This window comes from Thunnus maccoyii, chromosome 14, assembly GCF_910596095.1.
Source record: "Thunnus maccoyii chromosome 14, fThuMac1.1, whole genome shotgun sequence".
Lineage (NCBI taxonomy): Eukaryota > Metazoa > Chordata > Actinopteri > Scombriformes > Scombridae > Thunnus > Thunnus maccoyii.
In genome coordinates this window covers 2,118,343-2,144,212 of record NC_056546.1, presented here as the reverse complement: position 1 = coordinate 2,144,212, position 25,870 = coordinate 2,118,343, and the positions used below count along the sequence as shown (strand labels likewise).

Sequence of the window (25,870 nt, the reverse complement as noted above, 5' to 3'; positions counted from 1 at the left end):
CATCTGCAGCAGGACAACAAACCCTAAACATCCAGCCAGAGTCATAAAGAACCATCTTCAGTCCTGCAACAGATGGTCTCTGATCTGAACATCATGGAGTCCGTCTGGGATTAACATGAAGAGACAGAAGCAGCAGAAGAAGAACTGTGGCGACTTCTCCAAGATGCAGGAATAACCGACCTGCCGAGTAGGGGTGTGCCTGAATACAAATATGTTATTCGGCAAAGCACAAATAGTGGGTTTTTTTTTATGAATATTTGTTTCATACAAATATTTTAAAAATTATTTGTTTTCAGGAGGAAAAAAAAAACATGTTAAATACCAACGCACAGGTCGGTTACATCACTATCTCAGTGTCTGTCCTCTGCTCCGCTGTGATGTCTATCAGCAGGTCTTAACGAGGGGAGTCACATCCACCCGCAACATGACGCACATTTCCTTATTTGGACATCACTCCTGGAGTTGGGGGTGTTCCCCAGAGATAAAGCTGAAATACTGACACAAATGAAGGGAACACTTCATGAACACTTATTGTAACACTTTAATTTTCTAAAATTAAAACTGTAATAAAAAACAAAAACAGGATTTTTAAGCCTCTTTCCACTTTTATTCGAATACAAATACAAATACAAATACAAATACTGGGCTCTCTGCACATCCCAACTGCCAAGTTCTTGAAACACTGCTGCTGTTTTAAAGGCAAAGCTGCTCACAGCAAATATTGATTTACTTCAGGTTTCTGCAGTTTACTCAACTTTGGCTCAAGAAGATTATTATTTTAAGTTATTTTTTTTCATTTAGCGTCTTTGGAAGAAATCCTCCGCAGAAGATGGAGATGGATTGGTCACACTCTTCGCAAGCCTGCATCCAGCATCCAGCATCACAAGACGTGCCCTCTTTTAGAATCCACAAGGGAAAAGGAGGCAGACCAAGAAACACCTGGCGCTGTGACCTGGAGGCAGACATGAAGAGAACTGGCCATACATGAGGACAGCTGGAGAAATTGGCCCAGGACCGGGATGCCTGGAGAGCCTTTGTTGGCAGCCTTTGCCCAAAGTGTGGTCACAGGCTTTAAGGAACTGATGAATAAGAACTATTCATGGCATTATTTTTGTAAGCATCCTCACTTTACTTACTTTTACTCAACCAGAAAGTACATACAGTACAGCGCAAAACACAAACTATTCACAAACAAAGATACCATCAAAGTTTCATAAAATAACAAACCGCAGATCACTCATGACTACACCACTGATCCCTCTTTTAAAAAACTGCGTCAATTTGAGTTTAAAATGATCCAAGTCAGGATCCGTATTGAGTTCTGCGGGTAAATAGTTCCACATGTTGATCCTCGGAACAGAAAAAGACGTCTGTCCAAGTGAGGATTTACAGACGGACACTTTTTTCATTTTTTCCAGAGCAAGAAAATCTGAGAGGTACCAGCACCTGAGGAGCCTGGCGTTTCAGACATTTATAGATGATGAAAATTATCAAAACTTAACATATTTAGCTTCTTAACCCTCATCCTACCAACATGTTTAACATATAAGGAGTGGAATCACTAAGGCCCCAAGAATAAACTACTGTAAGAAACGACCATCATAGTAAAACTGTTATTTCTTCTATAATAGTTAGTAGTTATGTAATTAATATAACGTATATTATATTATTACGTATATGCTCTCCGTATATTATAATGTATTATTATTATTTTAGGAAAGTTACAGTTAATTTGCCTGTTGTGTAAAATGAAAATATATACGTTTCTTTAACACAAACGGCAGCTTTTATCCCAAATTTTTTCGCAAGGCCTTCAAAATGACTGACAGAGTGCCCCAACCCTCCTGATAGTGTGTGATACTTAAAATTAGGCAAACATGAACTCAATAAATATTTCCATCTATTAAAACTGCATGGGCAGAACTGGGTGCTTTTGACTTCGGAGTCCCTAAAGCCCCAAGAATAAACTACTGTAAGAAATTACCATCATAGCAAAAGTGTTCTATAATAGTTAGTAGTTATGTAATCAATATAACGTATATTATATTATTACATATATGCACTCCATATATTATAATGTATTATCATTATTTTAGGAAAGTTACAGTTAATTTTCCTATTGTATAAAATGAAAATATATACGTTTCTTTAACACAAACGGCAGCTTTTACCCCAAATACAATTTTTCTGCAAAGCCTTCAAAATGACTGACAGAGTGCCCCAAACCTCCTGATAGTGTGTGATACTTTAAATTAGGCAAACATGAGCTCAATAAATATTTCCATCTATTAAAACTATGTGGGCAGAACAGGGTGCGTTTTTTAATTTTGGAGTCCCTAAAGCTCCAAGAATAAACTACTGTAAGAAATTACCATCATAGTAAAACTGTTCTATAATAGTTAGTAGTTATGTAATTAATATCATCTGAAAAAAAAAAAAAACCTATTATTATTATTTTAGGAAAGTTACAGTTAATTTGCCTATTGTATAAAATGAAAATATATACGTTTCTTTAATGCAAACGGCAGCTTTTACCCCAAATACAATTTTTTCACAAAGCCTTCAAAATGACTGACAGAGTGCCCCAAACCTCCTGATAGTGTGTGATACTTTAAATTTGGCAAACATGGACTCAATAAATATTTCCATCTATTAAAACTGTGTGGGCAGAACTGGGTGCTTTTGACTGGGATCCACCAGGACCCCAATACATCGATATTTATTGTTAAAAAGCACCAATTAAAACAGAAAACCATGATAAAGCTGCTTGTGACCAACATGTAAGTCACTATATATACTTAAGTTTGCTTTTGCAGCATTTTTAACACGCTTCTAAAAATTTGAGGTGGGACTCAAACATTATATGGCGACATATTTTACTTCCTTTTTGCAGTGTGTGTTTGTATAAGAGAGGAAGAGAGAGCGATGGGGAGGGGGTGGGTGGGTAGGTGGGTGGGGGGGTGGGGGGGGGGTTCTGCAGTCAGCCTGTCAGCAGTTACCTCCCATCTGGTGAACATTGTACAGGCATCTCCAAGCAGTCACACACACATTTTCATGCATGTGTGTGTGTGTGTGTGTGTGTGTGTGTGTGTGTGGAGGAGGAGGTGCCTGAGCCTCCACCTCCTTTTACTACTACTACACACACACCCTTTCTCTCTCTCTCTCTCTCTCTCTCTCTCTCTCTCTTTCTCAGTGCTGCTCGCTCACTCGCTCGCAGGGCAGCAGCAGATGGACGCTCAGCTGCACAGAAAGCAGCTCAGCTTCTCATTTCTCCCTGCTACACTCTTTATAACTTTTTTTTGTGTGTGTGTGTGTAAACAATAGTTGCTCTCGAGTTTTTTTTGTGTGTTCGATTAACTGTGAAAAGACATTTGAACTGTATCAGGATGAACACCAACGCCATCCTCGCCAAGATGCAGTCCAGGATGCAGATGGCAAAAGAAATCAGTGATGAGGAGAAGTTGTACAGATACGACGGGGTGTTGTACCCGCGCCTCATGTGCCCCGAGGATCATTTAAAGGCTCTGGAGGGCATCACGGCCCGCGAGGATGACATCATGCTGGTGGCTTATCCAAAATGTGGTGAGTGATTACGATCCAGATAAAATGTATTCATGAAGAGAAGCAGCTGTTCAGCCAAGAAAGAAACGACACGTAACGTGTTATGTGAATAAGTGATAAAGTTTTCAAAGGGTCAGGGACATCTGATCCTTCTGCTGTGACCTCTGACCTTTGACCACCCCTCTGCTATCACTGGCTGCTTGTAATGTTAATGATTGCAAAAACTGGTGAAAGTGAAGCTTGTTTGAAACTGGAAGTCACCTCAGAGTTCACCAACTAATAACTGAAATATAATAACTATAAAATATAGAAACCACAATAAATCACCAACCAATCAAATCATGTTTTCTATAATTATTAGTAGATTTAAGTAATAAATAACATTAAAAATGATGATAATGACTAATTCTGCCATAAATAAATATCCTCATAAATACTTTGTCTCAGCCGTCTTTCCCACATAGTTTTTCTTTTTTAAAGGACGAGTTCACAGTTTTTCAAGTGTGTCTTAAAACAACAGACATACTGACCATCAGAAGATCCCTTCATAATGACCTTACAATGGAAGTGATGGGGGACAAAATCCACAGTCCTCCTTCTGTGCAAAAAATGTATTTAAAAGTTTATCTGAAGCTAATATGAAGCTTCAGCGTCCAAATGAGTCAAATCAAGTAGATATCTTTCAACGTTACAGTCTTTTTAGTGCCAAAGTCCCTCTTTTTGTTACTATACTTCCACCTGCAGCTCAACAGGGAAACACTGTCCGAGGAAACACAAAGAGGGAATTTGATGCTAAAAAGACTGTAAATGTGTCAGATATCCGCTTGATATGACTAACTCAGACTGATGAAGCTGAATATAAGCTTCACACAGACTTTTAAATGACTGTGTGGACACACTGTGGATTTTATCCTCCATCACTTCCATTGAAAGCACATTTGAAGGATCTTTTAATATCCAGTATGAACAGGAGGAATGATTACAGCGAGGAAAAACCTCTTTCACTGTTCATACGGACACCTGACTGCTGGTTTAAGACGGACTTGAAAAATTGTGAACTGATCCTTTAATGCATTTGATCGTTAGGTTAAGTTATTCAACCCCTCTGATCAATAACTCTGTTGCTCCACCACCAAAGAAAATATTTAACTAAAGTTTGCAACAAGGGCAGTAAATCTTTAAAATGAACATATACATACAACCCACCATCATGACACGCTGCATGTGGAGGGCAGAAAGTCCTTTACTGATTTATCAGGTGAGTGATTAAAGTTATTCACCACTTCACAAGAAAAGGAAACTAAATATAAACTAGATGTGATTTAAATGCTTTTAACATTTTGGGCAAATTTATTTACTTTACTATATTTCAATAAATGAGATGCTTAAAGTCGTAGATGTAAAACAGTAGATGTGTGACGTGTCACAGTGACTTGCCGTACGGCAGCCATCTTACCTGAGTCCAGTTTTAAACTTGCTGTAATTAGAATATGTGGTGAAAGAGATTTATGTTGTATTTATAATCCTTGTATTTTTCTACCAAAAACACCAAATACTGATTTTTTATTCAACATAAAGACAACTGTTGAAGAAGAACAAATCATGCTTTCAGTCATGAAGACAATCTCATTATTGTGCATTTATATTTCAGACAGTGATGTCATTTTTTAAATTTAGCCTGAGCTTAATATGTAAGAACTGTGTTTGTTATTCTGAATGGTTACTATACTAAACTAATCAATATCTTTTATGTAGAAATAGATTCAGTATTATGGCTTATACTGGCAGGTAATTACAATCAGTAACACAAGAGAGAAACACACCAACTGTAATATATTAATATATTTATTAATGTGTCTCTCTCTCTCTCTCTCTCTCACACACACACACACACACACACACACACACATTAACTTACTTTCTTTTATTCTTTTATTCTTTTTTCTCGGGTAACGTGGGGTTCATTCAGATGATGAGAGCTTGAAGAATCTTGTTAACTGTAAATGAGGATTTTTTTTTTGTTGATAAAGTGAGTTTTGCTTCCGATCGTCTCGTCACAATTGTCTTTTTGTCTCGTCACGATGTACGAACATTAAATTTACGACGCAGGAATTTTTGCAAAATTGCAAACTTGATCTGAACTGCTTCTCCGGACTGGATCACTTCACCTGATCAAGATGATTTTTTTATTTGCTTTACTGAAAGGTGAAGGCATGAGCTAAGCTGACAGCAGGTGATGTTAATATATGATGACTGATGGCAGGACTTGGCAGGATGTGGTTAGCTTAGCTTAGCATAAAGACTACAAACAGAGGGAAACAGCTAGCCTGCTTCTGTCCAAAAACAACACGCATGCGTCCCGGTTGTGTAATTCATACACAAACAGAAAAGTAAAAGTGGTTTCAGAGGTAGTATTTCTTGTTTGTGCAGCTTCCTGAAGTCTTGTCATCACAGTGAGGCTGTTTGTTCGATAACATCGTGCCTGAACAGGCTAAAACCAAAAAACCTGCCGCGCTCACCGACCGGATCCGTCAGCTGCTGTCATACATGGAGACACGTGTCTGAAAACACTCAGAGAGGAGCTGAAGAGATATTTAAAACATTAAAACCCGTCTGTTTAGTCTTTATTATCATCATTATTATTTATTTTATTCTATTTTATTTTATTAGTAGTTTTAAAGGTATTCTTGTGTGCATTAGTCTCCAAATCCTTATTTACCGTCCTGTAAATCACTTTCAGAGCACTTTGAATTGCATTTGTTTTGTATGAAAGGTGCTATATCAATAAAGATTGATTGATTGATTGAAGCCTGTTGCAAGAAATATTAGAGCAGCACGTTACAAAACTTGCTTTTATCAGTTAAGAAACGTCGCCAGAATTCGACTTTTTTCAAAGTTTTAAAGATAAAGAAACCATTTTACATGTTTTTATCTCATCACTCCTGGATTACTGTAACAATCTACCTAAATAAAAAGACTGTAGAGCTGCTACAGACAGTACAGAACCCAGCTGTCAGGCTTTTTAAACAGATTTGAACACATCATCCTGGTTTTAGCCTCTTTGCACTGGTTTCCAGTATGTTTTAGAATTAATTTCAAGGTTCTTTTAATTACTTACAAGGCACTGAATGTTCTGACTCCTCGTTATGTCTCACACAGAGAATGTTCACAGGCCTGCAGGGTTAATGGTTTTGGTTTATTTATTATAATGTACACACTCACGCTCAGTGGGGGGGAGTTTGTCAGTTTCTAAGCTGTGGTTGATCAGTACCATCTGAAAGCTCTGTTCTTCAACACTCCTCCTTCTGTTCCTCCTTCTGTTGGAGAAATCTTTTCCACAGAGTCCGTCTTCCTCTGAACGCTCGCCTGCTGCTCAGCGGGACTTTTCTTCTTCTTCTTCAGCCTCGTTAGGATTCAGGATTCGTCCTCGTTCTCCTTGATCTCGACGTTCACGGCGGCGGCGTCGTTCAGTTCTTTGGTTTATTGTCTCCACTTCCTGAATCGTCTGCTGCAGGTTGTCACTTTCCTCTTGAGCATCGTCTTGCAGGTTGTCTAGTTTGATTTCCGGCACCTTTGTCTCATAGAGGTGAAGCAGATAATCATATGAGCTGTGCACGCACTCCTGCTCAGATCAGATCCATTGTCTGCAATATCAGATCGTTTGTCTCCTGATTCCCTGATCGCAGGTTCTGCAGGTATTGACATACTTCAGCACCTTTTTACCTGCTTCACCTGCTTATCTGCTGTATTTTACGTTTCAGCAGGGTTACTTCTTGCTGCTCCGTCTTCTGTTTGTTTGGTGGAACAAACGCCGTCGTTCTCGTGGCCGCTCATAAGTTTACACATCAAAGCACATTCAGGAGGTTTTGAGTGGAGAGTTTGAAGTTTGTGAAGATGAATGTGCAGTTAAATATTTGTGTTTAGAGTTTTTGAGACATGGAAAACAGTCCTACAGTGAAAATTATAACAGCTTTTAGCCTGCTTTACAATCTCCGCTAGGTTGGTGGTCCCTTTTAATTTTAGAAAATTAAAATGTTACAATAAGTGTTCATGAAGTGTTCCCTTGGGAGCACTTCACTTGTGTCAGTAGCTCAGCTTTATCTCCGGGAGTGATGTTCAAATTAAGAAATGTGCGTCATGTAGCAGGTGGATGTGACTCCCCTCGTTGAGACCTGCTGACAGACGTCACAGCGGAGCAGAGGAGAGACACTGAGGTAGTGATGTAACCGACCTGTGCTGGTATTTAACATGTTGTTTTTCTTCCCAAAAACAAATAATTTTTTAAATATTTGTATGAAACAAATATTCGTAAAAAACCCACTATTTGTGCTTTGCCAAATAACGTATTTGTATTCGGGCACATCCCTAGTACATACTATATGCATTACTATAAATACAGAAGAAAGTGAATCGAGACACAGCAAAATCTTTTTTCTCCCAACTTACTTTTTTTTCTCCCTAATTTCCATTTGTGTTGGTGAGCTGTTGCACCACAAAACAAATTACTCTTTACCTTCAACCAAACTTCCTCACAGGCAAACTTGAAACGGATGCTGTATATAATCCATTACAGTCAACGTTTAGTCACCTTTATTTTGTAATATTTTTTCCATCATTAATGTTATTAATATTATGCTTTCTGGTATACAGTAATATCTTAATACTATTTTGTAGGATATATATATTTTGTACTTGTCATGTATTTGTTGTATTTGTTTCTGAAACATGATGTATTAGAAATATGTTGTGTATTTGTTTGATCTGCATGTTTTGTATTTGCAAAACAAAATGCATTAGTTTGTTAATGGTGTTTTGTATTTACAAACCACACTGTGTTTGTTAGTGAAAAAACATGTTTTGTTTGTTTGTTAAGTTTTGGCAGGAAATTAGCTCCATATTTTTTACAATATTTCAGTTTTTGTACGGATGCAGATACCTGCACAGACACCTGCAGGACTTCTGGGTCCTTCCGTGCATAAATTTGCACTAATTCCTCCCTGAATATGGTGATTATTTATTGATACTTAAAGCAGCGTGTAACACACCTTTAACCTCTTTCCTCTCTGGAAAACACAAAGTGTTGGCAGAGCGGTGTGTACGAGAAGAAAGGAGCGGCATTCCCGCTGTCGTCACGGTGCATTCGAGGAATGTGACATGTTTTCTTTTGAGGGTGTGGGGGGGGGGGGGGGGGGGGGGAGTGTTTACTTTTGAAAGGCTTTTGCACGGCAGCTCACCAGTGGAGAAACGACGCAAAGACAGACGAGTTAATCACCTTTTTGGAGGAATGTTAGATCAGATCGCTCACACACCCCTTCTCACATCTCCATACAACGGGGGCCCGTTTGGACCGGGGCCCGCACAGACCTATTTATCTCTGACTGTACATGCTCTCCATCAGTCTGGCCAATGACAGGCTTCTTTTTAAACGTCTGAACGTCCCCCCTTTTGATGTTAGAGGCAGTTAAATCAGAGTTGCACAGCAGACTGCAGACACAGATAATGGCTTCCTGACGTCTCTGTGATTTATGGGGGAGATAGTGGAGGATTAACCCGACCTTCACCACAACACGCTCATATTTACGGTCTGCTGCAGTTTACTGCCCCCTAATATTTTTCCCCCCGCGCTGGATTCCACATGTGTTGCACTAACGTGGCTCTGAGGCCGGTTTTCATGGCTGGTTGCCATTTTTAAATCATAAAATGATTATTAAGTAAATCCAGCAATTAGTCAGTTGTCGTTTTCAAGGGGAGCTTTAATTGTATCGTACAGAAATGAAATATCTCTATTTTAAACTTCTTTAGCTTTACCTGTTTTTAAAGGGAAGCCAAGTTTATTTCTATATCTCCTTTCAAAAGCAAGATATTTCAAAGTGCTTCACATAAAACACAAAAGGAATAAAGACAAGACATTAAAGCATTTGGTTCTCATAAACTACTTGCTGGGCAATAAAATAAGTAAAATCATAGAATCTGCGGTTATAGTACATAACCAGCGTTGTGTCCATTACTCCCACATTGAGAAAATATGACAACAGTTATATCAAGATTGGTTTCATTGAGAACAACGATGGGACCGAAATGCGTCATGTGTCTTCAGGTGCTAGCTAACGAAGCCGAGCTAAAGCGACATCTGATTACAAAGCGCCCCAATGGAATATGAGGGATGGAAGAGCGAGGAATAAACCCTCCAGAAAACGTAGATAGTGAACCTGGAGACAACTCCAGGGAAAGCACAGAAAGGTTCTTATTTGGTGGCTCAACTAAATGCTAAAAGTCAGAAGCCTTCCAGTGGCGTTTGAAATGTGTGCAAGTTATGCTTGGAACAGAAGCAGCTAATAAACTGAAAGCTTTGCCTCTCAAATGACAACATGAGGAGGACTGAAGCGCTCTCAGCTGACATTCAGTCACAGCTACTGGATATATTACATTCCTGCGAACAATTTTCTGTTCAGCTGGATGGATCAACAGACGCTGTCGGTGCGGCTCAAGTTGATTGTTTTGATTCACTTATCCGAAGGGGAAGGGAACGTTCTGGAGGACTTTGTGTTCTGCAAGGAGGTGCCTGGGAGTATAAACGCTGTCAAGTCGAGTCCAAATGCGATTTGAATAAAATGAGCCTCTGTTTAAAAGTAATCCAGATGAGTCCAGATGAAACAGCGTGACATATTTCCAAGTGAAACAGGACAGACAGACGGGAGGGACGTAACTTTACGAGGAATTTGATTTGAACGTTGAAAAGTGGGCGTTATAATGAATCTCAGCTGTGCTGCTGGGAGTCGAAGATTGATGGATGTCATGATGTTATTGGTTGGTTAAAGCACATGTTAGCACATGTCATTCTTTTGTTTGGCATATACTGTTAAATAGGTGCACAATATGACCGAAGATCTGATCTAAAAGGGTTTAAAAGGCTTTTTTTAAACAGGTCTGAGGTATTTAGGTTGAAAAGTTTTACATTACAAATAGTTTTAATGGCATCTAAGAGCACAAATGGTAGAAAGCTTATGGTTAATCAGCGTTATGATTATGAGAATGTCCTTGGAAAAAATTTCTCCCATGTAAAAGGATCCCTGGCTCCATACAGTTTGAGAACCCCTGCATTAAAGGATAAGGCAGCGATTTTCTATATTTTTCTTATATTGTCAACAAATGTCATGTTTGGATCCAAACCAACAATGAACTGATCTACTAACAAGTATTGTGTGTGTGTATCAAAGCCTGATATATCTGATTCCTCTGTGCCCAACCCAGTCGCCTGAAGAACTACAGAAACGTTGAACATCTACGTTTCAACACGTGAATAACATATCATATCAACATTTCTACAAACGTACCATACTAACATTTCTACTTGTTGAATAATGATGTTTTATTGGTTTGGGTTAGAAACTAAAAAACTAAAAAAAACAACTAAAAACAACCGGTTTTCTTGCCAGAAAAACGTCTGCAAATGTCCTGACGTCTCGCTAAAAACACTCGCTTTAGTCGGTTGAAACAGGAAGCGGACATTGGTTTCGGTGTCGAGGTGGTCTCAAACCTGCCCCTCCTCCTCCTCCTAATAGGAAAGATCAACTCATATAGATCTTGTGTGAACTACGTAACTTTAGAAATGTTAATATGCTACGTATTTCACGTATAAATATGAAAGGACAGAACTCCTCGTGCACAGCCAGTATTTTCAATCAGGTGCTGGTCGGTCGCAGGAACATATAAGGTTAAAATCAAAATTAACCACCACACACTGTAATGACTTTACTGTGACTTTATTAAGAGCGAACAACGCGTTTCGCCTGCAGCTTCTTCAGGTTCGCTCAGTACGACTGCTGAGGTGTGATGAACACATCTGAGTCACATGACTTAATTATCACAGTCTTCATTTTACAAAGGGCACGAAAATGAAAATATACATATTACAAAAAACATGACGTGATTAATGTTGCACAAAGTTACAAGAACTACACCATTTTATATGATTAAACTTCATTACTGACTGAACAGGATGAATTAACGTACTCATATCACAGAAAAGAGCTCAAATCCTGTGTTTCATTAAGTCCATAAAGTTCAATAGTATCCAATTCATAAATCCAAAATGCCTCCCTTCTTAAGAGCTGGTTGGATATAAATATGTTAAAATAAAGGCCTCATGTCAACTTTATAACTCTGACGAAACATTAAGAATGAAAATTACAAATTGAAGTATAAAAAGAGAGAAATATTGCAATAATGTAATGAATAAGACATCAGAACTAGATTCATCTCAACATGGCTTCACATTCAGCCAGCCGTAAGCCGCTCCATACTTTAAATTCCCCAGACTGATGTTTCCCCAGCTGTTAAATGTGATTCAGAGCCATTAATCAAGAAGAAGGATCAATCAGGAAAAAAACAGGATTATCGTCCCAGTGAAGCTGAAGAGTTGACAGCAGCACGCCGGCTCGCTGCCAGAACGAAAGACGAGAAGGACGGACGTGGACGGGATGAAAGAAAGAACCTGTAATCACATCGTATTTTTATAAAACACATCAAAAACAAGAGGTCAGATATCAACCTCAGCGTTACAAACGCTGCTGCAACGGTTGGTTTTATACTGGTTCAACATTTTAGTCTCAACTTGTGACCGAAGTTTTCGTTTGGCTTGTTGTTGCTCTTGTGATTTTCCCTCCAAACCTGCAGTTAAAGCTCAGATAAATACTGTTTTCTTTTGTTTAAGTTGTCTGATGTTGGTTTGGAGACGATTCTCTTTGAATAGTGTGACGTATATCTGCATCTATATTATAAACTGCACGTCTGTTTACTTCCAGTAAACCTCACAGTTCCTTCACTTTTCATAGTTAATTTTGTACATATTAACAGTATTTATTGTCCGTTTTTGTTTTGTTTTTAGCATTTTTCATCATTTTGATATTCTTCAGTTATTCAGTTCTATTTACATTACATTTCCAGTTCTGTTCATTTCTATTAAGCCTGTCTGATGATGTGATGTCCAGTCAATCCACAGGTCAGAGTTCACCTTTCTCCTCTTTCATCACCATTTTAAGAAGCCTGGAAGGAGCCATGAAGAGAAAAATAACTAATTTGTGCTCTCGATTTAATGATTCTCAGAAGCTTCAGTGATATTTAAGTCGCATGTTTCATGTTTCTGTTCACATTTTCTTTTTATCCAAATTTCTGACACTTTTATACAGAAATTGGAAATGTTCATAAACAAGTGGATGGAAACACATTTATTGTGTTACTTTGAATGAAATATTAAAACCAAAGATATCTTAATGTGTGTGTGTGTGTGTGTGTGTGTGTGTGTGTGTGTGTGTGTGCAGGTTTTAACTGGATGGTCGGGGTTGTGAGGAAGATCATTGCAGAGGCCACGGGGATGAAAACTGAATCCAGGATGCCACCACTGATCGAATTCTTTGGACCAGATGTCATCCAGGTACTCACTGTGTGTGTGTGTGTGTGTGTGTGTGTGTGTGAGTGTGTGTGTGTGTGTGTGTGTGTGTGAGTGTGTGTGTGTGTGTGTGTGTGAGAGAGTGTGTGTGTGTGTGTGAGTCTATTCTAGGAAAGCCAGCAGATAGTGTGCAGGTGAAAGGCTGAGACGTGCAGATACACAGACAGAGATAAAAGTCTACCTGTGTTTATATGACTGGATGGTTTCTATGGAGTCACCACCATCAAACAATAAGAATAATAAACTTTATTTATACAGCACCTGTCATACAAAAAATGCAGCTCAAAGTGCTTCACAGACTGAATTTAAAGAAAAAAGAAATGTTTTTTGAGCAGTAAACTTATATTTATAGCTTGTGTCACATAAAATAATATAATACCGGTCATTTAGTCAACATTTAATCACTTATGTGCCGTCACATGTGTCATTTACTTCAAAAAATCAGCTCAAAAAGCTCAGTATAAAAGCAGACTGGTCACTGATTTAGAGCCTTTTAATAAGTTTTTGCTATTTCCCTCCAAAAACGACTTTTAGATGTTTTCCTCATTACATATAAATGATTTTGTTTGTTTTGTTGCATGCATCTCAGTGAAGAAGTGTTTTATTTCTCACACAAACAAACATTTGTTCCCTAGTTGTCATTTGATTTGAAGAGTTGCCAGTGAGCACAGTGAGACAATATTAATTAAATGTTCTCTTCCTCCTCCTTCTTTTGCCTGTCGGAGAAATCAATTGGTGTTTTTCCGTTGTGTTTTCTGGGGTAGTCGTGCTGAGTCGAGCTGGCACGCTGCAAGTGTTTTTCCATTACAGACATGGCAAGGTAAAAGAAGTTGTGCTATTTGCAGAAAATGCAGTAACAGCCCTTCATCTGCAGCTCTTCATCAAACATCTCACTGTGGCTGCTTGTAGTCTTCCTCCCTGCTGTATTGACTAACTGATTCACTGAACAAACAGCTCCAAATATCTCCAGATCTTGTTGTGTCAACCGGTTTTTATTGTAGAATAGCACTAAAGGGAGTTAGCAAGATAGCAAAAAGGTCAAAAAGTGACCTTTGCTGCAGGAGACCACCGGCTTCCAACCGAGTGTTGAAAGACAGCACGAGTCGCTGCAGCTCAGGTTTCCAAACCATGAAGTTTCCCTGACCTAACCAGACCTTAAACACAGCATTGATACTTCATAAATTGTAATTAGTAGGGATGCACAATAGTGGACTTTTTGCCGATATCCGATATGCTGATATTTCAAACTCACTGTGGCCGATACTGATATATGCACATATTTTTTCCAGCTGGCTGAGGAGACTATTATGCGTGCAAGCATAGATTGTACTAAGTATGATCAAGAAAGACAATATATGAAGGAAGAACTGAGGAAGACTGGAGTTCAGGAGCTCAGCATTAAAACTTTAATGAACCTGCCAAGTGGGAGCAGCAGTAGAGTTTTCATTGAGTTTATTAGACAGACAGGATTAATGTGTAGGATTTAATCTCTGGTCCACACTCCGGAGCAGAAGGTGGCGGTAATGCACCTGATACGCTGGTTGCCAACCGCCGTTATAAACCAAAAAGATTTTTTTTTCCAAACATCCTGTCAGCCGAGGTGTTACCTATCTGTGCAGCCGAATTTAGCGGCTCCTCGATGGACTGTTTCACCCTGACGGTCCCGGTGTTTCCTCCGCAGGCTGCACTTCACTCAGCCGCCCGTCAGACCCGCTGCTTCTTCCCACTTAAACCTGAATAACAAACCGGGGCTCGGTGCTCCGGTTGGATCCACATGGAGAGCCGAGGCTAACGTTAGCTGAGAGGCTAGTGGAGCGTTAGCCGCAGCATGACCGGAAGGAAGCACAGCCAGCTAGCCTCCACTAGCCTCCCAGCTAATGTTAGCCCCGGTTCTGCATGTGGATCCAACCGGAGCACTGAGCCCCGGTTTGTTATTCAGGTTAAAGTAGGAAGAAGCAGCGGGACCGTCAGGGTGAGACAGTCCGTCGAGGGAAGTGCAGTCAGGTGGCGGAGGAGAAGGCAACAAATTGGCCTCCCATAATTGCAGAAATGGCCGATGCCGATATTTCATTTTAGAGCTTTTATCGGCCGATACCGCTGACGTGCCGATAATATCGTGCATCCCTAGCAATCATATTATAAAACAGTCATTCTTCTGGTCCCTATCTGCCCTCTAGAGGGCGCTGAACCTACTCTGCTGCTTTGGTGTGAGGATGTGTTGGCTGATGTTGAGGATGTGTTCTCATAGAGCCTTTTAAAAACGTCTTTCTCTCTGGTCTCCAGCACAGATGCGAGCTGAGTCTGCAACGCAGGGCTTGTTTGAGGGGGAGGAGGAGGAGGGAGGTTGTTCTCGCCCGCTGTGAGGCTGTAGTGGAGACGCGCTCCATGGCGGGTTGGCTCGGCTCGGTGCGGCTAACGGAAAAAAACCCCAAAAACAGAACCAAACCTCATGAAATAAAACTGGTGTTTTTATCGTAGTTCTGTTGATCGCTGTGGTTTGTCGCTGCAATCAGTCAGATAATGCCCCTGTCTGAGTGTGCCGGGATGTTCCTGCCTTAAATAACGGGATGATGGCGTTAATCACAAACACATGTGTGAAAAACCAAGTAAATAAGAGAATTCAAGTTTTTTTTTTTATTTCAAGGGTTTCTTTGGAACCTTATTGTGAGCTCAGATTTGAAACACCCTGCTGGGCCTTGTTTCAACTGTTCAATCAGGAACACATGGTTTGTGTGTGTTCGTATGTGTGAATAGTTTGCTGTGGTCTAATTAATCTTGTGTTGATCTCTGGACTGTGAAAATAAAAACACATGGAAGGAGCAAAGACTGTAACGGAATAATTACTGACTGCCATCTTCACTCTAATGTATATTTACAAAAAGACTCAATTTAATACACAGAGATCTGTTCATACTTGTATAAAAGAGTCCACAGATGCATAAACTGTTAATGCCGAGGTGCTTTGTGGGAAATGTAGGCACCAAGTTGTGACCAAAATCAAATGTCAATATATTAAACACATTGTCTTGTGCTGTCTGGTCTTGACTAAAAAATAGTCCACATAAACAGATTTTTTTACACTTCGGTTTTGTACAACTAAGCGATTAAACAAATGAGAAATAACATGTATATTTGTGAGCTTTAGAGATGCTGCTAGGTGGACTTTTTGTTACCTTTTGACAGAGCCAGGCTATCTGTTTCCCCTTGTTTCTTGTCTTTATGCTACGCTAAGTTAGCTGGCGTCTGGTGGTAGCCTCATATTTAATGTACAGACATTTGATCGGTATCAATCCTGGTTTGGCAAGAAAGTGAATAAACATATTTCCCAAAATGTCAACTAACTGAGTGCTGCAAATGCTCACATATAACCACAATTCATGCTTTAGTTGCTACAAACAAAGGAGTGTATGTTGCAGGAGGATAAATGACATATATTCCCAGAATCTCTACCAACATTTCCTCATGATGTTGTCATGAGTAATCAGGGTAGAGATATGCTTTCTTTAAAACATATCGGCTGTTGCAAATTTGATGTATCTTTGCAAAACTTGTCTGGTCTTTGTTTTGGATGCAACTGTTTGTGGCTTCTCTTTGTTTGCTGTATAACGAAACAATCTAAACCAGCGGTCGGAAACCTTTTAAATGTCTCGTATCACTTTACAACGTTTAATAAGAAAATCACAGACTCGAGTGCCAGTTCATTTTCATAATGAGCATTTAAGTGTTTGTTTATTTACTGCTGCTGCTTGACTCCCCGTCGAGATCCCGCATACCAAAAGATCTGCACTTCACACACGCGCCCAACAAACACACACACACACACACATACATGTTAACCTAGGTCACTTTTGGGGACATTGCATAGACTTACTTTCATTTCCTGAACACTTACTTTAACCCTAACCGTAACCTCTGACCCAAAAATCAGCTTTTTGTCCCCAACTGGACAAGTCGTCCCTAATTAACTGGTCTTTAGTCTGAAATCTGCCCCTGAAAGTAGCCTATATGACAGACACACACACAAAATTTATTATTTGTGCAAATGTATGAAAATTACTAGGACACAAAAGAAAAATTAATTTGATCTTAATGACTTAGTTTGACCCTTGTCCCTGCTTTTCTTTGCTGAGCTGCTGAGACTTCCAGTTGGAAACATGCCTCTGAATGGTCCGCAGTCATTCGGCTGCGCGTGGGACTCAAAATTGACTTCATATGTGAGGATATCTGTTCCCACATATATGTGGATCCAAATACCGAAATCAATGCGAAGGCCACCTTCTTCAGACAATCTGGCTCAGCAAGCCAGACTGGAGGCCCCCTTGATCAATGACGGCAGTTTCCAGTTTTTTTGTGCAGCTGTTGGAGCTGAAAAAGGTGAATATTGGACAACTTACTACTTTTTGTTTCTGCCATGTGGCAGAGAGAGGATGAGGGGAAAAAAATAGCAGCATAGCCCTTTACCTCCTAGAAGGAAAGGGAAGGGAAGTAGTGACGGAGAGGAGATAAATGAGACACACCTGTGAGCTCGAGGGGGAAGGGACAAACTGACAAAAGCAGCATTGAGGAGAGCAGAGAGAAGTGAGAGTGAAAAGGAGGAAATAACTGAGCTTAATCCAGTTTCTGGACAACTTACCTAACATCTTAAAGAAAAACAGTGAGCTACATAAAAGTAAAAGAGAGTGGCAGTAGTAAAAAAAAAAGAGCCGGCTGGATTTTCCTGGATCATCCGGAGCAATCCTCGGAGCGTGCTTGGGAGGAAAGGTTGTCTGTCTTCTGTAGGATATGCTCGGAAGCTGTTCCCTGCCTGGGTTGGATCTGCAGACAGTGAAGCTAGGTGCTAAGTCTTCCTGCCTGTAACTCTCCAGGCGTCTCCTACTCTCTCTCCTTTAACCCTTAACCCCCCTCAATCAAATTAAACCTACTCAACTGCCCCTTTCCCTGCTCCCCCCCCCCCCCCCCCCCCCCCCAAAACACACACACACACACACACACGCACGCACACACACACACACACACACAGCACCATTCAACTGAACTGAACTGAACTGAATTTAAATGTGATGTGTGAATGTGACTGCTGTTTCTTATATGGGGTGTATACAGTATATTGTTTGGATTAAGCTATTTAATTGTGTAATTTGGGAGTGTGTTATACTTACAACCTTATTTGATTTGGGTGCTTTTGATTGTTTTGTCTATGATTTGGTTCCAATAACATTTAATTGATGAAGATGCTTTGGTAAACGGTGTCTTCAGCTGTGTCTTATATCACATACTTCTGTTAGTACACTGTGTACACTATGTACTTATTGGTGTAGTGTGAGAATTGACAGGATAGTGTTGTCACAAATCAAACACAGCCGTTGTGCACTTACCGGAAATGACGATCGCAAATTAGCATTAGCTAGCGTTAGCATCCACGTTATCGTTAGCGCTACCGAATCATTACAGACTGTTAAATTAGCCCAAAAAACATACTGATGGCTTATATCCGACAACAGTAGAGTAGTGCTTAGTGCTAAAAAACACATGTTTGACTCACATTTGTATAATGTGGCGATGTTCACCGTAGTTACAACGTACCCGGCCGCCATTTCCCGTTTGAAAAGTGGTCCCTCCCCTTCTGCTACGTAGCCAAGATGGCGACCATTGAGGGCGAGAAGTGTCCATAGTTCCTCACTCAACTTTTTGACCCTTTTGAGTGCACCATCTGGGAACTCACAGTGCATTTTTCCATACTTCTCCATGTGAACGCGCTTATACACTCAAAATGTTAAGTGTAAGTACAGAAGTATGCGATTTGAGACGCAGCATTTGTTTTGTTTCTCATGTGGGATACTTTTGTAGTTGCAGTAATCGGCTAACTGGGATTATCTTGCTAAGTTACATATGTGTATATATGCATGTCTTTTTTCTAAAAAATTGACAGGATTGGGTTTTTATTTCTAACACTTCGCACTTTAAATAACTATTTCAGTCCCCTACGCTACAGCCATCGTCAGTTCTTAAAATAAAGCAAAAAAGGAAGCTAGCTAGCTAGCTATGCTACGCTACGGGAAGGAGGGGTTTGATAGACCACGTCAATTATGTGTACTATCTTGCTGTCAAAAAAATGGTGTATTTTGAGACTAATTATTTCAGTTCTTTTATTTTAAAAAAGTATATTAAAAAATTGTAATCGTTCCATGTGCCTGTGTTAATGGCCTCGTGTGCCACCGTGGGAATGCGTGCCGTAGGCTGCCGACCCCTGATCTAAGGCATCACCACCAGCAATCTAAGCAGCATATAAAAGTCAGGTGTCTCAGATAAAGATGTCTCCCTCTATCTGTCCCTCCTCCTCCTCTCCCCTCAGGTCATGGATCAGACTCCCTCTCCGAGGTTACTGGGGACTCATCTGCACCCCGACAACATCCCTGCGTCCTTCTATGCAAAGAAAACAAAGGTAAGCTTCAAAACGTCTGCAGAAGTGGAGGTCTACACTACATGAAGAAAGATAAGTCACTTGGCAGTTGTGAGTGCCCACTGAAGAGGTTAAAATTATATATTCCAGTTCTATTAATAGTTGGTAATTGGTGTTTTGCAGAAACACTGATGGAATCTGGAATAAAATGAACACTGATGACTCAGATTCAAGGACTATACTGACCTTATTTGACGTCTTTAGTTACTTTTCAGATGAAGATTTGACACAATGGATAATATAACAAGCTTTTAAAATACAACACATTGTTAAAGATGAAACCAGTAGTTTCCAACCTTTTTGGCTTTTGACGTCTTACTAAAAGCAGTGTGTAGTCGGGGTCACATTTCACATGTCTATGAGTTGTTAACAGCTCCACCAAATAGTGATTTTCCCCTCTAAACTTCTCACATGCTTTCATTTCAATAAATGTTCAAATGATCCAATATTTCAGCAAAAATCAAAGATTAGAGAAAAAGTCCAAAATCTCTCATTAATCATCTCACGACACCTCAGATTTATCTGCTGACCCTTTGGAGGGGCCGGACCCCTAGGTTGGGAACCACTGGACTAAACTAGCTAACTGCTTACACACCAATGCTTCAGTATTAATAATCTAACGATGTCATATATAATAATATATCAGTCATAGGGACCAAACCTCTTCTTCTTCTTCTTCTTCTTCTTCTTCTTCTTCTTCTTCTTCTTCTTCTCTTCCCTCTTCCTTTGGCTGTTCCCGTTAGGGGTCACCACAGCAGATCATCCATTTCCATCTCTCTTATAACCAGCAACTCTCCTCCGCACATGTCCAAACCATCTCAATCTCGCCTCTCTTGCTCTGTCTCCAAACCGTCCAACCTGAGCTGTCCCTCTAATATACTCGTTCCTAATCCTGTCCATCCTCATCACTCCCAATGAAAATCTTAGCATCTTCATCTCTGCCACCTGTCTTTTCATCAGTGTCACCGCCTCCAAACCACACAACACAGCTGGTCTCACTACCCTCTTGTAAACCTTCCCTTTCACTCTGTTGCAAATCACTCCTGACACTCTTCTCCACCCTGCCTGCACTCTCTTCTTCACCTCTCTTTCTCGTTCACCTTCACCACCTCTACTCGTTGCATCCTCGCCATTACGCTGTCCTCCTTCCCATTCATGCACATGTACTCCATCTTGCTTCTACTGACTTTCAGTCCTCTTCTCTCCAGTGCATACCTCCGCCTCTCCAGTCTCTCCTCAGTCTGCTCCCTACTCTCACTACAGATCACAAGACTTCTACCTGATCCCGTCTGTCAACCTGTCCATCATCGCAAATAAGAAAGAGCTCAGAGCTGATGCTTGATGTAATCTCACCTCGAACCCATCCATCACTCCAACTGCACGCCTCACTGCTGTTACACTCCTCTTGGCACCCTGTCATATGCTTTCTCTAGAGCCACGAATATTGCATCTGTAGTACTCTTTCCTGGCATGAAACCACACTGCTGCTCTCTAATCATCACCTCTCCTCTCAACCCAGCTTTCACTACTCTTTCCCATAACTTCATGCAGTGGCTGATCAATGTCATACCTCTTTAGTTACTACAGCTCTCCACATCTCCCTTATTTTTGAAAATCGATACCAATATACTTCTCCACTCCTCAGGCATCCTCTCACTTTCCAAGATTGTGTCAAACAATCTAGTTAAGAACTTCCACTGCCATCTTTCCTAAACATCTCCATGCTTCCACAGGTGTGTCATCTAGACCAATCACCTTTCCACTCTTCATCCTCTTTGCTAATCCACTGCACTTCCTGTTTCACTATCCCCACATCATCCAACCTTCTCTCTCTCTCATTTTCTTCATTCATCAGACCGTCAAAGCACTCCTTCCACCATCTCCACAAACTCTCCTCACAAGTCAGCACATTTCCATCTCTATCCTTCATCACACTGACCCGCTGTAGATCCTTACTGGCTTGGTCCATCTGTCTAGCCATTTGGTACAAGTCCTTTCTCCTTCCTTAGTGCCCAACCTCTCATACAACTCACCATACGCCTTTTCCTCAGCCTTCGCCACCTCTCTCTTCACCTTACACCATATCTCCTTGTGCTTCTGTCCACTTTCTTCATCTCTCTGGCTATCCCACTTCTTCTTCTTCTTTCCTGTTCTTCTTCATTCCACCACCAAGTCTCCTTGTCTTCCTTCTTCTGTCCAGATGACACACCACTGTCTCCCTCACCACTTATGTAGCCATCTGACAACCCTTCACTACCACTCAGTGCCTGTCTTAACTCCTCCCTGAACTCCACACAACTGTCTTCCTTCCTCTAAAGTCATCCTACAGACCACCATCCGATGCTGCCTAGCTATGTTCTCCCCTGCCACCATCTTGCAGTCTCCAATCTCCTACAGATTCCACCTCCTGCATAAGACATAGTCCACCTGTGTGCACCTTCCTCCACTTTTACACATCGTCACCCTGTGATCTTCCCTCTTCTTGAAATACCTATTAACCACAGCCATTTCCATCCTTTTCGCAAAATCCTCCTCACCTGTGTTCCTTTCACCAATGTGCCCATTGAAGTCCGCTCCAATCAACACTCTCTCCTCCTTGGGTACGCTCTCCACCTCTTCATCCATCTCACTCCAGAATTCTTCTTTTCCATCTCGTGCTGAACTTGCTGACAACATTCATCATCACACCTTCAGTTTCCAGCTTCAGATTCATCACTCTGTCGGACACCTTCTTCACCTCCAACACACTCTTGACATACTCTTCCTTCAGGATTACCCCATTTCTCCTCCCGTCCACACCACAATAGAACAGTTTGAACCCACCTCCGATGCTCCCAGCTTTACTCCCCTTCCACCTGGTCTCTTGCACACACAGTTTATCTACCTTCCTTCTCTCCATCATATCAGTCATCTCTTCCCCTTTACTCGTCATAGTGCCGACACTCAAAGTTCTGACTCTCACTTCCACGCTGCTACCCTTCCTCCTCTCCCGCTGCATCCTGACATGCCTTCCTCCTCTTCTTCTCCTTCGCACAACAGTAGAATAGTTTCTACTGGCACCCTGCTGGTCAACAGTACCGGTGGCAGCCATTGGTAACCCGGGCCTCAACCGATCCGGTATGGAACTCTGATTCATGATCCGCATATTTGATTTGGCAAAGGTTTCCTGATGCAACCCTCCCCATTTATCTGAGCTTGATACTGACCCTAAGAATACACTGGCTTATACATGCTCAGTGACTGGGTTAGAGGGATGAAACCAACTTTTACTTCCATACTTTAACTACATTGTGCTGCTTATGCTTATGTACTTTTACTTGTAATGGAGTATTTTTACATTGCTGTATTGGTACTTCAGTAAAGGGTTTGAATACTTCTTACAAACAAGGACCAATTGTAAGATTATTTCTCCCACACAGCATTGAGATCAGCTGCTATTTTAATAGTCACGCTGGCAGGTCAGAACGGGCTGGTATTTGTGTTTTATTATGTGTTTGTAACAATATGATATCATGACATAAGTTGTGTAAGTGTGCCAGTATTTCTTCATCCAAAACACAGAGTGCAAAGTGGAAACTTATGTAGTTAGTTATACAATTAGGCTACACACACACACACACACAGTCTAGTTTTCCATGATGTGGCCTTTTTTATTATGTAACAAGCTGATTATTCCAACTTATATGATCAATACAATATGTGTTATAGTACATATTACACAATAGTAATTGCAGTTACACAAGAACTGTGATCACAGGATAAAACAGCTGCAAAGGCCCACCAACATTATCTTCATCCTCCAGAGCTCCAGACTCAACTTTTGCATAGAGACTAAAATACATAGTAATATAGCTGGTCTGACTGTTGTACATTGGAACTGACAGATAGAATCACTGCACCCTGTACTGTACTGGAGAAACATATGACATATCACACCATATATTTGTTGTATACATTACTGCATATATAACTCTAGCTAAATCTACCAGAACCATTACTTCTGCACATATTCTGCACAACTCTTTTACTACACACAAGTCAGGTCATGTGTATAAAGCCCAAGTATTGTAGTAATAGAAATATTAAATGCATATAGATTGAATATCATGTACTTTACTGCTTATTTTGTTGTATGTATTACTCTCAGTTATCAGTTTCCTGCACTGCTGTAAAACGTGAATTTCCCCTCTGGGGATCAATAAAGTCTTATTTGGGTGAAAAGATGTTTTAATTTATGTTGATAAATCGGATAACAGACCATCAAATTAATGAAACTATCAGGGTTATTGATTGTGAAGGATGTAAATAATGGTAATAACTTATGGAGTAATAATGAGCATCATCGTATCGATATGTTAGCATCAGAGCTCTGTAAAGTTGAAGCCCTGACTTTTGACTTGCAGGCAGCATTTCTACATACGTTCACCTCAATGTTTACTATCCGACATCAGAAAAGAATGTGAATAACAGAAAGCAAGAAAAAGCAGAATATGTCTCATATAAACTGTTGTAAAGAGCTGCTGTATTCTGTGTTGCACAGATGCTGGTGATCTTTAGGAACCCTAAAGACACTCTGGTCTCCTTCTATCATTTCTCCAACAACAACCCGGTCCTCCCATCTGGACAGTCCTGGGAATCCTTTTACTCCAACTTCCTGTCTGGAGACGGTGAGAAAACAATGACCTTCACGCACAATGTCACAATGTCATCACGAGCCAAAGACGTTTACAGGAGCATTTAACAGACTAAATAGTGTTTTGTTAGATCACTAAATACATCTGTTACTCTTTAGATCACATTTGAAGAGGCAGCGTTCAACTAAATCAAACGTCTTTGTGCTGTTAGACATCTCAAAAACAGATTTCAGGTATATTCAGTGGAAAGTTCGGCCAGGTGGCCTGAGAAAAAGAGGCATAATCATGAGTTTATTAAAGACTTCTCTGCATTTTGAATTTGTTTTTTATTATCTGACTTACTTGAATGATAAAACGGAGACATGCATCCCATCATTGTCTGTTTTGATGCATGTTTGGGTGCATGCTTTCTAGTTTTTGAGAATCTCACACACTTTTGAACAGGGACGTTGTGATGAAATGGGGGCTCGTCCACTGGTGATTTACAGTAACACCTGGGACGATCATCTAAGTCAGGGGTCAGAAACCTTCAGCGTACAAAGAGCCACTAAATAAAACCCACCTGGAGCCGCAAAATCTGTTTGATCCCTAAAATGACGATTACACCACTTATAGTTACATTACACTTCAATCAATCAATCAATCAATTTTTATTTATATAGCGCCATATCACAACAGAAGTCATCTCAAGGCACTTTTCACATAGAGCAGGTCAAGACCGTACTCTTTAATTACAGAGACCCAACAATTCCCCCATGAGCAGCACTTGGCGACAGCGGTAAGGAAAAACTCCCCTTTAACGGGTAGAAACCTCAAGCAGACCCCGGCTCTTGGTGGGCGGCCATCTGCTTTGACCGGTTGGGTTGACTTATGAGTGAATATCTAATTAGGGGTACATATTTGCGCATAAAGTTTAGAAATTCTCCATCAGTGAACGACTTCCCGTGCTTGGTGATCTCCTGAGCTGCCACAAAACCAGCCGAAGTGCATGAATTTGTAGACTTCATCTATCTCTTCAAAGTGTTTTTGCTCCGGTCAGTTTTCCGCAGCAGTTCCGATCATCTCCAGCAGAGTGTTTGTTTTGGAAATGTTTGATTTTTTTTTGTTGTTGTTCGCCAATTTCTCCCCCCATATTAAGCAAACAGGTGAATCATTCTCGTCAACAGTAAAAGCAAATAAATCTGTCCATGAAGCATTAAAAGTTCTATTTTCATCAGAAATCTTTCTTTTTTTGGATTTTTCCATCGTTAGCTTACCGGGGGGACCGCTCAAAAAAATGCACTTGCCTGTTGCCCAGCAACGGCCCGGCACGTATATTTCGATCGACAAAATATTAAAACACGTTTTATTTTTATATTACAAGATCACCTAACTCTCCAAAATAAGAACTATTACATTAAAATAAACTAGCCATTATCAATAAATAGCCATTATTCATTGATATTTTGTTTCAAAGCCACCGGGAGCCAGCGCAGAGGATTGTGCATACGTTGCCGACCCCTGATTTAAGTCATATTCATGCTTTGTTTGAATGACTAGCAGATGGAAATTTGACAGTAAACCTAGCAAAATGTGAGTTTGCAAAAGCCACCGTGACATATGTTGGTAAGGTTGTAGATCAGAGTCTAAACTTCTTAATCATTTTTTTTTTAACCACCACTATATTCTGACTTCCCTACACGGCTGTGGCTCTCATTTACAAGCCCGCTGGTTATTTATTTTTTTAAAAAGGGTTCGGTAATTTCCTAAAACAGCTGGACACTGTTG

The 25,870-nt window shown here is 40.4% G+C and overlaps 2 protein-coding genes across 2 annotated transcripts in view; both read left to right on the top strand.

Moving 5' to 3' along the window:
* The window catches only part of LOC121911227 (G-protein coupled receptor 4-like), a 723,099-nt gene that overhangs the window by 490,013 nt on the left and 207,216 nt on the right, over positions 1 to 25,870 (top strand). The window lies entirely within an intron of this gene.
* sult6b1 (sulfotransferase family, cytosolic, 6b, member 1) overlaps positions 3,372 to 25,870 on the top strand; it is a 34,122-nt gene continuing 11,623 nt past the window's right edge. The window contains exons 1-4 of the mRNA XM_042432524.1: positions 3,372 to 3,582; positions 12,882 to 12,994; positions 19,362 to 19,451; positions 24,010 to 24,136. Coding sequence (XP_042288458.1) covers positions 3,387 to 3,582; positions 12,882 to 12,994; positions 19,362 to 19,451; positions 24,010 to 24,136 — 526 coding nt within the window. The 5' untranslated portion in view covers positions 3,372 to 3,386. The remainder of the gene's footprint in view (positions 3,583 to 12,881; positions 12,995 to 19,361; positions 19,452 to 24,009; positions 24,137 to 25,870) is intronic.